The sequence below is a fragment of the Candida dubliniensis genome, chromosome 5 (assembly GCF_000026945.1).
Source record: "Candida dubliniensis CD36 chromosome 5, complete sequence".
NCBI lineage: Eukaryota > Fungi > Ascomycota > Pichiomycetes > Serinales > Debaryomycetaceae > Candida > Candida dubliniensis.
In genome coordinates, this window is record NC_012864.1 from 90001 (window position 1) to 101458 (window position 11458).

The 11458-nt window shown below is 32.6% G+C and overlaps 6 protein-coding genes and 1 pseudogene across 6 annotated transcripts, besides 1 other annotated feature; 3 read left to right on the forward strand and 4 right to left on the reverse strand. All coding sequences in view use genetic code 12, as the record gives it.

The window, feature by feature from the left end:
* Positions 1 to 293: 293 nt before the first annotated feature.
* Positions 294 to 2639, forward strand: CD36_50400 (conserved hypothetical protein; the record flags this gene model as incomplete). The annotated part of the gene is made up of 1 exon (XM_002420301.1): positions 294 to 2639. One exon carries the CDS (start codon positions 294 to 296, stop codon positions 2637 to 2639), a length of 2346 nt encoding a protein of 781 aa, XP_002420346.1.
* Positions 2640 to 2860: 221 nt separating this feature from the next.
* Positions 2861 to 3313, reverse strand: CD36_50410 (conserved hypothetical protein; the record flags this gene model as incomplete). The annotated part of the gene is made up of 1 exon (XM_002420302.1): positions 2861 to 3313. One exon carries the CDS (start codon positions 3311 to 3313, stop codon positions 2861 to 2863), a length of 453 nt encoding a protein of 150 aa, XP_002420347.1.
* A 1797-nt stretch (positions 3314 to 5110) lies between these two features.
* Positions 5111 to 7543, reverse strand: CD36_50420 (uncharacterized protein Sgm1 homologue, putative; the record flags this gene model as incomplete). The annotated part of the gene is made up of 1 exon (XM_002420303.1): positions 5111 to 7543. One exon carries the CDS (start codon positions 7541 to 7543, stop codon positions 5111 to 5113), a length of 2433 nt encoding a protein of 810 aa, XP_002420348.1.
* A 677-nt stretch (positions 7544 to 8220) lies between these two features.
* Positions 8221 to 8507, forward strand: CD36_50425 (annotated as a pseudogene).
* Positions 8221 to 8507: a sequence feature.
* A 461-nt stretch (positions 8508 to 8968) lies between these two features.
* Positions 8969 to 9328, reverse strand: CD36_50430 (mitochondrial 37S ribosomal protein YmS16; the record flags this gene model as incomplete). Its single annotated transcript, XM_002420304.1, has 1 exon — positions 8969 to 9328. The coding sequence occupies one exon, from the start codon at positions 9326 to 9328 to the stop codon at positions 8969 to 8971; it is 360 nt and encodes a 119-aa protein (XP_002420349.1).
* Positions 9329 to 10067: 739 nt separating this feature from the next.
* On the forward strand, positions 10068 to 10670 carry CD36_50440 (adenosine-5' phosphosulphate kinase, putative; the record flags this gene model as incomplete). Its single annotated transcript, XM_002420305.1, has 1 exon — positions 10068 to 10670. The coding sequence occupies one exon, from the start codon at positions 10068 to 10070 to the stop codon at positions 10668 to 10670; it is 603 nt and encodes a 200-aa protein (XP_002420350.1).
* A 71-nt stretch (positions 10671 to 10741) lies between these two features.
* On the reverse strand, positions 10742 to 11449 carry CD36_50450 (class E vacuolar protein-sorting and endocytosis factor, putative; the record flags this gene model as incomplete). Its single annotated transcript, XM_002420306.1, has 1 exon — positions 10742 to 11449. The coding sequence occupies one exon, from the start codon at positions 11447 to 11449 to the stop codon at positions 10742 to 10744; it is 708 nt and encodes a 235-aa protein (XP_002420351.1).
* Positions 11450 to 11458: the final 9 nt, after the last annotated feature.

Consider the following 11458-nt stretch of genomic DNA (forward strand, 5'->3'; position numbering starts at 1 on the left):
TTCTTGTTTCAATCAAACATTCAATCAATCTTGTTAAGGGAGGATAATTTAGTGCACAGAGTATTCCTGCTACCAATATACATTATTTGACAAGATAAGATTACTATCACAACGCCAGAATACTTTTGACATTGAAGAGAAGTGATTTTCAAATTATTAGGAGGAATAGACTAATTGTTTTTTTTTTTTTTTTTTTTTTTCCAGGAAATACTAAGAGTTGAGTATTAACAGACTACCAGAATTGCACAAATACCCGTCCAGTTTGGATCGATAATTGTTTTTTTAATATCAATATGACGTCAAAACTCCCTAGAGCGACTCTAGCGCAGAAATTGCAAATACTAGATTATTATCACAAATCAGATAGACCACAACTGGAAACTGTTGATAAATTTAAGAATGAGGTTTCAATTTCGACATCTTCATTCAGTGAATGGTTAAAAAATGAACCGGAATTAAGAAAACGATATAATCAAGCAGATTTCAAGTTTTCTAAAAATAGTAAAAGAAAAGTGAAATTCAAGTATGAAGAAATAAACAAGGCAATGGATAAATTGGTGATTGGGAGATTAGAGAGAAACGAGCCTATTACTGAACCAATACTAAGAGAGCATTGGTCAGTTTATGCTCATCAGTATGGGGTTGATGATCCAAAGAGGTTACACAGTTTTAGTCATGGTTGGCTTAGTCAGTTTAAGAAGCGACATGGAATCAATAAGAAATCAAATAATGGCTCTCAAAAGAATGCAAAAAATGGTACATCCAAAAATGCTGTTGAAGTTGATTCTGATTCAATTCATATTCAAAGTAACGATGAAGAGGAAAATGTGGAGAATGGCTTTGAACCTTTGGATGGTCCCGAGGTAGAGGTATCTGGAGTGGAGGACCAAAATTACGACCCAAAGTTTTCCACCATAAGCCATGAACACAATATTCGGAATCCAACCGAAAATAGCAATGAACCAAGGACGAAAAAAGCAAGATTGGATGGTCGCAACAATGCATCACAGCTTGAAGCCAATTCAAATTTTGATTTGTTAGCTCAGCAAAGACAGCATTCACAACCACTGTCACTATTAACATCACCATCGCCCAACTCGGACCATTCACAACAACAATTAGAACGCCGCCGTCGAAAGCGACACCAGCTGCCACAAGAACAGCAACATATCGACCACCAACAACAACAAGATCAGCAACAACAACAGGCAAGATTACAAGGGGACAAACATTCAGAGAACTCAAATAGAAACAATCAGGAACATTACATACAACATGGGCAAGCAAATGTTAGAAATGAGGCTCAGTTACTTCAAGAACAACAGAAACAATTGCAGAAATCGAAACAACAACCAACAGGTACAGACACTGTTCCTCGAAATCAATTTAGACCACAACAGGGTCTTAGTTTTAGTCATAGTAATTCTCCAATCATGAGTTTTGGGATGGACAAACACAATATGCAATTACAAAACCAATATCAAAAGAGTCATCGTCATGGCGCTAACCAATCAAACACAGTACCAGAAGATATACAAAATCCAAGCCCTGACCAGGATTTTAGAAATAGTTTAATGAACAACAATGGAAATAAGAACACAATCAATTATAGCCCCAATCAACTTTATAAAGAACAGAGACAACTATTAAATGACGATTATTCATCAGGAATAACCAAATCGAATGATTCAAGAAATTCCAGAGTAATTTCCAATAACGATGACACAGAAACAGAAGTAAGTACAAACCAGGCATTGCTAACTGGTAGAATGACAGAAGAGGAAACGAAAGCAGCCAGCGAATTAAATAATATCACTAATCCAATTACAGCAACCGATATGGAGAGATTCATTTATATGTTTGCCGATAGATTTTTCCATTTACATCAGTATGAGTACCCTCAAACAGTAAAAGTTTTCCAAGAATTCAAACTGTCATTTTTTAATGAAAGAATTATGAATAATAGAACATCAAAGCAGCAACAGCAGCAACAGCAACAGCAGCAGCAGCAACAGCAACAGACATCTTTGCCTCAACAGCTGCAAGTGCAACCACAATTACAACAGCAGCAACAACCGTCTCCATCTATGCAATCAACACAACAAATACAACAGCCAATGATTTACCACCATAACGGTCGTCAACAACAACAACAACAACAGCAACAGCAGCAGCAGCTTAATAGAAATACCATATCCTCACAATTACCAGCTCTTGTTGCTGCAACCGCTAGTTTGGTCAATAACAATCAATCAAATATGTCACTTAAAAACGCTAATTCTACTATGGTCTTGAATCCACAGCTGAATCCGCATCAAAGACAACAACAACAACAGCATGAGCATCAACAACCACCCACTTTACCCACTCCATTACAGAAAATTGACAGTTCAAAGAGTCATCATTTAGTAATGTCGCCGTCGCCAATGGACACATTAGTGCAACTTCAATTGCGTCAACAAGGCGCTCAAAGTAGTTTACAACAACAACAGCAACAGCAACAACAAATTTCAAACTTTGATGATTATTTACGATCGATGAATGCACAAACTTTGTTAAATAGCCAACCAAGTGCTACAAGAAATAATGGACTAACAGAAATGAATTTAGATAGAAATTCAAGAATGACAAAATCATAATTAAATAAAGAGTATATTGTCAAATTGAGATGTATATCTAATTATATTTTTAATATAAGTAACCTATTTTAATGTACACTAATAAATTTGCAACCTCACTATGAACTGAAACTAATTATACCTACCCATCTCCATCAAGGTGATTATCACCAATAATCATAATACCATATATATATATATATATTCATTTTCCATTTTTTTTTTTTTTTTAATCTCTTGTATTAAAGTGACGAAGTGAAATCAATTTCATTTTTATTACCAATTTCATTATGTTCACCACTACCACCATTTATTCCATTATCAACTTCAACTTGAATCAATGGAGTATCTTTTTCTTTATTATTAGTTTCATTTTTACAATCACATAGATTACAATCATTTAAACAATTTTCCTTTTTAATTTTATCAATATGAACATTTTCAATGTTATTAGTTAATTTCTCTATATGATTAATTGTTGGTTTTAATTGATTAGATGATTTTTTATGGACAATTCTAATTATTCTTCTTCTTGATTGTTCTATTCGCATTGGTGATCTTCCCTTTTCAGGATTAGATGGATCTGAAGATACTTTTTCTGTAATATCGGACATTAGGCTAGTATCTTTATTTATTTTAATATCTATTGATGTATCATGATTATGTTTAGCGTATAAATAATTTCGAAGGGCCATAGTGTGAGAACCTGGGGGGAAACGAGGGAAATTCGTCGCGTTATATAGTGCGAAAAAAGTGAGGGAAGGAAGTGCAGGAGGTAGAGACGCCAATTAATTTAACTACTGTTAATTTCTGATTGGCTTATTTGAAGGGGAAGACAGGGTGTGTATTGACCGATATATGGAGAACAACAATAACAACAACAAGTATTGATGAAAGTAAACAAATCAAACACGATATATATGAAAAGTTGTAGTAGTAATAGTTTAATATGTGATACCAGAAGTCAAAAAAAAAAAAAAAAAAGAAAAACAAAGAAGTATATTCGTTTATATATATATATATATATACACACATAGCTTTCTTTCAAGTACTCAATCACCATATACAGATTTAATTTTACGACATTAGGTGATGAAAAACAAAAAACAAGTGGATGAGTCGTTTATAAATTCCATTTATCGTTTCTGTGACATTCATTCATTCAAACTCCTAGTGTCTATTTTATTTTTATTTTTATTCTTATTTTCACAATTTGAAATCGATCTATAAAAGAGTTATTTTCAATGTTTAACTATTCTAATTCTAATTCGAGAAGGTCTACGAGAGTTGAAATTAATAATAATGGTTCTTCTTCTACCCAAATCGTAAGGTTTTTTTTTTTCTTCCCTGCTTCTTCTTCTTCCAAATTCTATAAGTTATAATAACTTCAATGGAATATACTCATCTGGTGTACCATGTTGTATTGTGATGTGGGTTATTTTTTTTTTTTTTTGCACCCTTTTAGTGTTCAGGAAAAAAAAAAGATTTGATGGAAATGCAAAGAAGGTAAAAAAAAAGTCACACCACTTTTTTTTTTCTTTGTTTTCACCACCAATTCACTTTTAACAACAAACACAAATTGTTGTCAGGGGACATACCAACACCGATTAATAAAGGATTTGTAATGTTGTTTCATTATCGTAAGAAAGAGAATCAGAACTATTAAACAATGCAAAAAAGGACCAAATTTTTAAATCTCCTGTCCAACAACAATTTGTACCAATTAAACGTCTAGCAAACAATTTTTTTTTTTTTAATTTTTTTTAGTTCAAAGCAATTGTCGACATTGGTTGGTCAACAATTGTTTGTGTTAACCCATAATGTGGGATGGTTTGCTTTGATACAATTGTCTCCCATTCCATTGGTTGTTACTTTTCTCTAGTTTGTCGTTCCCTATTGTTCTCAACAACCGTAACTACTCTTTGTTTTACCAGGCGTCACGCAAAGCTCATGGGAAACTAGCGGCGCAACTAGCGGCGCAACTATCGGCACTCCTGAGATATATAGATTATTATCATAGACCTTGTGCTAAGAATTAATCATAAAAATAATAATAAGTAAAGATAACTTACGAAATGTTTTACACACCGCCACATGTCATAACTAGTACTTCTTCTATTGCCCGGTGTTTCCAACAATATTTGTATTCGTATGATGATTTTTATGCAAAATCTAGTTTTCCTCTTCTCGCTAAAACTTCAGGCAAGATTGAGATTGTCCAGTGTGAGCTGATTACTTGCATCTATCTCTAATTACAAAATATTGTCCTTGACACGCACGATAACGCTAATGATGACTTTTCCAAGAAATCAATCAAACGATATGGGGCGACATGATACATTATATCTATCTAAATTGAGCATTTATTGGATCTCGATTTCGTAGACTTACACAAAATAACAATTAAATAATACACATGAAATTATAATAAAGTTATGATAAATGGATTACTCTTTAGAAGAAAACTTGAGTGATTGTATTAGCAGGATTGATTATCTGGTAATGTTTTGGTTATTATGAGGAGTTAATTTCAATCCAATAATCACTATACCCAATGCAATAGTCAAGAACTTAAATTTTAATCCATCATCCACTAAATGTTGATCATCTTTTTTAGATCTCTTTTTCTTGGATTTATTAACGGCCTCACCTCCAATAACCATGTGTTTGATTTGACGGAAAACCCCAATTTGTTCTTCTTCACTACTACTGCCACTAGTGTTTGGAGTCAAATTATCTTCATCATCATGCTCATTTCCCTCTTCGCCTTCTTCAAGAACCCAATGTGAAGTATTTTCAAAATCACTATCCAGATCATATTCATACAAGGCTTTAGTGTTGCTGAACACTTGTGATGCAAATTTTTTAATCATTTTATCGTTATGTGAAAGCGAATTCATATCAAGGAAATCATGACTATCATCAATAAAATCATCTTCATCATAATGATTAACATATGCCGGCTCACTATTAGGAGCAATAATTCCAATATTCTTAATTGGGAACCTATCTTTAAATCCAGTATTAATCGATACTGAACGTAATACCCGTTTCTTATTAATTAATAAATCTCGGGATTTCTCAATTAATTTGGCATCGGAATATTCAATGTTTTTAGAACCAGCCAATAATCTTGCTGATTGTTTTCTTGACAATTTCTTAAGATTATTTCTTTGTTTCTGTAATTCAAATCCAATAAATGATAATAATTTCTCATTATGTAATTTTAATGATCTCAATTCAAATTTTAATTTCATTATCTCTTGTTTAGTCTTTTCGTCACTGTTTAAATAGCTTGATCTTTTCGATGAAATATCCATTTCAGAAAAGTTTTTGGATATATTTGTTGGTCTGTCATCATAATCATTATCACCTTCATCATCATCATCATTATTATTATTATTATGTGTATATCCATTCAAAGCAAATAATGTACCATTTCTATACTTTGACATTTTAATGTTACCATTGCCAGTATTTTCATCAATGGTTTCACATGTCAGCAGTTCTTTCAAAGATTTTTCTGGAACCGAAGTGCTTCTTATACCGGATTCCAATTTTTCAAATTCAACTTTGATGGGCACAAGATCATGACTGTTGTATCTTGAATGGGTTGGTTTGGTTGCCGAATACCTTTTGATAACACCTGCATTTCCGTTGTCATCAGGGAAAACACTCAGATCATCATTTGCATATAGTGCCTGAGAAGGAGTTAGCTTGAATGGTGATAACACAAAATCAATACCTTCATCATCATCTTCTTCGCCTGTATGTTTTTGTTTCAAATGAGTAGGTAGTGACAGTCTCTTTTTGTCTTTGCATTCTGGCTCGGGTGAAGGTGGGAATGTTGAGCTTTGTTGTTGTTGTTGTCGTTGCTGTTGTTCTGATAGACATGGTAAGTGTGAGGTAGGAGGAGGAGGAGGAGGAGGGGGAAACTGGAAGTTGGGTGATACTTTAACAGAAGAATTGGAATCATCATACAGTTTAATTGGTGAAGATTGATAAGCAATTCCATGATAAATATTTAGCCCAGGGGAAATAACTGAAGCTTTTTGTTCTTGTTCATGTTCATCATCGGTCAACTCATTCATTGTATGAGTCACATTATCAGTAAGATCGGCTAAATAATCAACATTTGCATCACTTTCATTATCACTTTCTTCAATGGGAGCTCCAATTTGTTTAATCAAGTCTTCATTTTTACGCAGAAGAAATTCAATTTGATCAATCAACACCAATTTCGAGTTTCTTTCCACTTCAAACTGACTATCAAGTATTTTATAATCGCGAACCAATTTTTCATATTTTTTAAACAACAGAGCATCAATGGTTTCAAGGGGTGGTTTTCTCTCCAACTCATCATTCAATTCAACTATTTTTGTTTGCAATTTATCAATCATCTCTTTATACATCTCAACTTGTTTATTAAGAATATCCTGATTATGTAGATTGTCCATCTCGGCTTCTTTAATGCTTTGCTCTAGATAATGAATTCTTTCAAGTTGATTTTCTAATTGAGTAGTCTTAATAGTCAAGTCATGTTGTAATCTTTGATTTTCATTCTCAAGATTATTGAAATTCAACAATGAATCAGCAAAACTTCTTTGTAGTGATTTGAATTCTTCTTCAGAAACCTGATGGCTTTGAGATAGTGCAGAATTTGAAGATGTATTACTTCTTGATATGTGCTCTCTAGACGATGATGATGATGATGACGACGACAATGCTGCTGGTTTCGGCTGTTGTTGCTGCTGTTGTTTTTTCCGTAATGGAGAAAGCGTATTGTTCCTTTTAGGGGACTTGAAACTAGGTGTAGGTGAATTATTATTTGACAACGGTTGTTGCTTACTTGGTGTAACTGGTGGATAGGTGATATCTTGCGTTAGAACTATAACTTCGTTATCATTATTTGAACTACCATTCATAGTCTAAAAGTAAGTTATAACTTTATAGGCGGGTTGAAAGGGAGAAAACAAAAGGGTTGGAAAAAGATACAAATAACTAAATCAAGATAATAAATTAAAATTGGTGAATAAAAAAAAAGCACGGGAAGGGTAGAATTTGAATTGATAAGTGGGAAGTCTTAGTGATAAACGTGGGAGACCTGACAATAATTATAAATATGGGATTATCTGTGACAAAAAAAAAAAGGAATATTAAAAATCTGATATACAAGAATGAAGGAAGGAATGAATAAATGAATAAAGGAATGACTAAATGAACTTTGAATTCAATATTGATAAACTCAATAGGAAAAAGGATTAAATTTTTGGGAAAAAGAAGATTTAGGAAGAGTAAGTTATAATTGGATGAAGGGGTTTTTTTTTTTTGTGAAGATTTTTCTTTCAAAAATTCAAAAATTCTAAAATTTAAATATTAAATTGTTTCTTGTTGTTGTTGTTGTTGTTTATTCTTTTAAAAATTTGAAAATGCTTCCTTCTGTCTTTTTTTTTTTTTTTTCGATTGTTTTGATTTTTAATCAATTAGTTAACCCCTTTCCTAAACTGGAAGTGCATGCGGCTCACTAGGAAATTATTTTTATTTTTAATGTCTCACAATGCAAAAGACTTACAAATATGAAATACAACCCAACAATAAACAGACTCTGCTTTACTACCAGGTTAATTGTTGTAATTCACAAGCATTACTACTATTGGTAATACTACTATCGACAAGAAATGGTAGTAGTAGACAAAGTATTGGTTACCACATCACTATAACTTGTTTAGGAACAGAGAAAATACAGTAGAACACTTCATCAACTCTTTAGCGATTTTGACGATAATGAAAAACTTGAAACTGCATTCTCTCTTTTCATTGCCAACGTTTCAATATACCGAGCAAATTAATCTATTGTCATCGCTGCATGTAATGTATGAGACGATCTTTGTTTTGTCTTGTTGTTACTTTAATTAAGTTTTTATTACATTCGTTTAGTTAGTCAATGTAGGAAAAGAAAGTAACAATTAAAAAAAAAGAAATAATAAAAATCATTCAATATTTACATTTTATATACAAAGAGATAATTCTTAGCGAGTTCATGAACCCGATATTAACCACATAAATGTCCACCACCCCCAGAAATTGTAATATATGAAAAAAAAACAATAATGCTGGCAAACTAAGGCCAATAACAATGAAGTAATTTAATTTGCCCATATAACCAATCGCGTCTACAACAACAATGAAAGTAAATAACTCATCATGGGGGAGGCAAAAATATCTATTAATAACAAACAATACATATGTACAAGGAATGGTCAATTTTGACTAATTTTTAAAACTCCTTTCCGCCGATAATTTCTTTCCTTATTGACTATTCAGACTTTTTCATTTACCCAAAAGTTCAATCACTTTGTAGCTCTTAAAGCTTGTTCGATAGTAGTACCTGGATTCAAATTATGGGTCAAATCATGTTTCATAATACTGGATCTTAAAATTCTAGGATCTCTTCGCAAAGTTCTTAACAATTGTGTTTGGACATTTGGTGACGAATCAAACCCAATTATAAAATGGTATCCTTGAAAATGCCTTTCTTGTTCTTTTGATATAATTTGTGGTAATGGTTTAGCTCCGAGACTTGTTATATCCCTTATAATACCTCTATTATTCAATATTAACTTCCCCACTGTGGATGCAATTTTGGTGGCTTCCTTTGCCGTATTCAATGGATCCGTTATACGTGCTATAGCAAATAATTCGTAATACATGGTCAATAGGATATGCGAGTTGTATTGGTGGAGGGGGAGGGGTGCTCTAATGAATGTTAAGGATAGTAACCTTTCTATTGGTTGGTAGACTGAAAATTTTTTTTTTTTTTTTTTTTTGGTCGTTATTCCCTCCACCTATAGTTCATATAGGATTTGGTTTTTGAAACACTTGCACGCCTAAATCTACTAGTTAACAGAATCACTACCACAATCCAACATGAAAGGTTATTAAAACAACACCTACGATATTTGTCCAATACTGATAAGTGTAGCAAAACTAGACACCATAACACATTACTTTATAATATCATGGAGAACATGATCTTTAATGTATGAGGATTTCTCGTTCAATATTTGCAGCAATTAAATACAAACCTTTTTAGTCAAAGAGTTTTTCAAATCTTGTTTGACCATGACACCAATTTTAACATTTTTCAACTTCTTGTAAAAGTACAGGGACTTAAAAAGAAGTTCCTGATAGGAATGAGATATAAGAGAGTTCTTTAAACAATTGCAAAGAAGAACAAAAATAAAGCACACATTTTCTTTTTATTTTTGCGATTTGACTCAAATCATATCTAATCACGTGTAATGACAAATTGCAACAAAATTACTTGCTAATATTGGCGGTATAATCAAAAATTTTCAGATCTTCAACGACTTAATTAGACCTGATACACTTTTTTTTCTTTTCTTTTAAACTATATTGAATTAAATATTGACGATATAATAAAGAATCATGGCATCTAATATCACTTGGCATCCAAACTTGACTCATCAAGAACGTGCTGAATTAAGAAAACAAAAAGGTGTTACTGTATGGTTGACTGGTTTATCAGCCAGCGGTAAATCAACTATTGCTTGTGCATTAGAACAATCAATTTTAGCTAGAGGATTGAATTCATATAGATTAGACGGTGATAATATTAGATTTGGATTGAATAAAGATTTAGGCTTTAGTGAAGCTGATAGAAATGAAAATATTAGAAGAATTTCTGAAGTTGCCAAATTATTCAGTGATTCATGTTGTATCACTGTTACTTCATTTATCAGTCCTTATAGAGCTGATAGAAGATTAGCTAGGGAGTTGCATGAAAAAGACAATTTACCATTTGTTGAAGTATACGTTGATGTTCCATTGGAAGTTGCTGAACAAAGGGATCCAAAGGGATTATATAAAAAGGCAAGAGAAGGTATCATTAAAGAATTCACTGGTATTAGTGCTCCATATGAAGCTCCAGAAAAGGCAGAGATACACGTTAAGAATCATTCAGGGCTTTCTGTTGAACAAGCTGCTGAACAAATTATAGATTATCTTTTAGAAAAAGGTTACATAAATTAAGCCATTACTACAATATAAATAGACACACACACACACACATGCATGTATGTAATATTTTACAAAGATTGTATTTATTTTTTCAAACTATCTAATCGTGCTTGTAAATCGTCTTCATCAGCATCATGAAAGCTGGCACCATTTGCACCCACAGCTTCAGCTACTCTTGCCTTATCAGCTTGTTCAATGCCTCCAGCATTTATACCAGTTGGAGTATCTTTCAAAATAGTATTTAGATCAACCCCAATTTCGTCCAATACTTTACTTAATATCTCATCAACTTGTTCTTCCTCACCCAATTCATCTTCATCCATGGCCATGGCATCATCAATAGCATCATCCATAAATTCTTGCTTCTGATCCATCATATCACTTTCTTTAGCAAACTCTTGAGCTATTCTCGATAACTGAGGCAAATTCATTGATCGATTCATTCCTCCTAATACTCTAGTCGCATCTCTCATCGACATGGCCATTTGTTGATTAGATCGAACACTTTGAATCCGTAATGAAATGGCTTGTAATTGAGTTTTCATTGAAGTGAATTTTGACACATATGATTTTGTTCTAATTAAATCTTTAGCTTGAATTTTGGCACTTGATATTTGTCCCAGTTTAGCTGATTTCTTAATATCTGATATCAATTTCTTTTCTTGTTGTTGAAGTTTAGTTATTTCTCGTGATAATTCTCGTTGGGTCTTTTCAAGAGCACGTTGGTTTTTCCGAAGTCGCTCTTGTGGTGTCAACTTTTTACCAAATGCCCATTCAAATAATTGTGACATGATAAATAA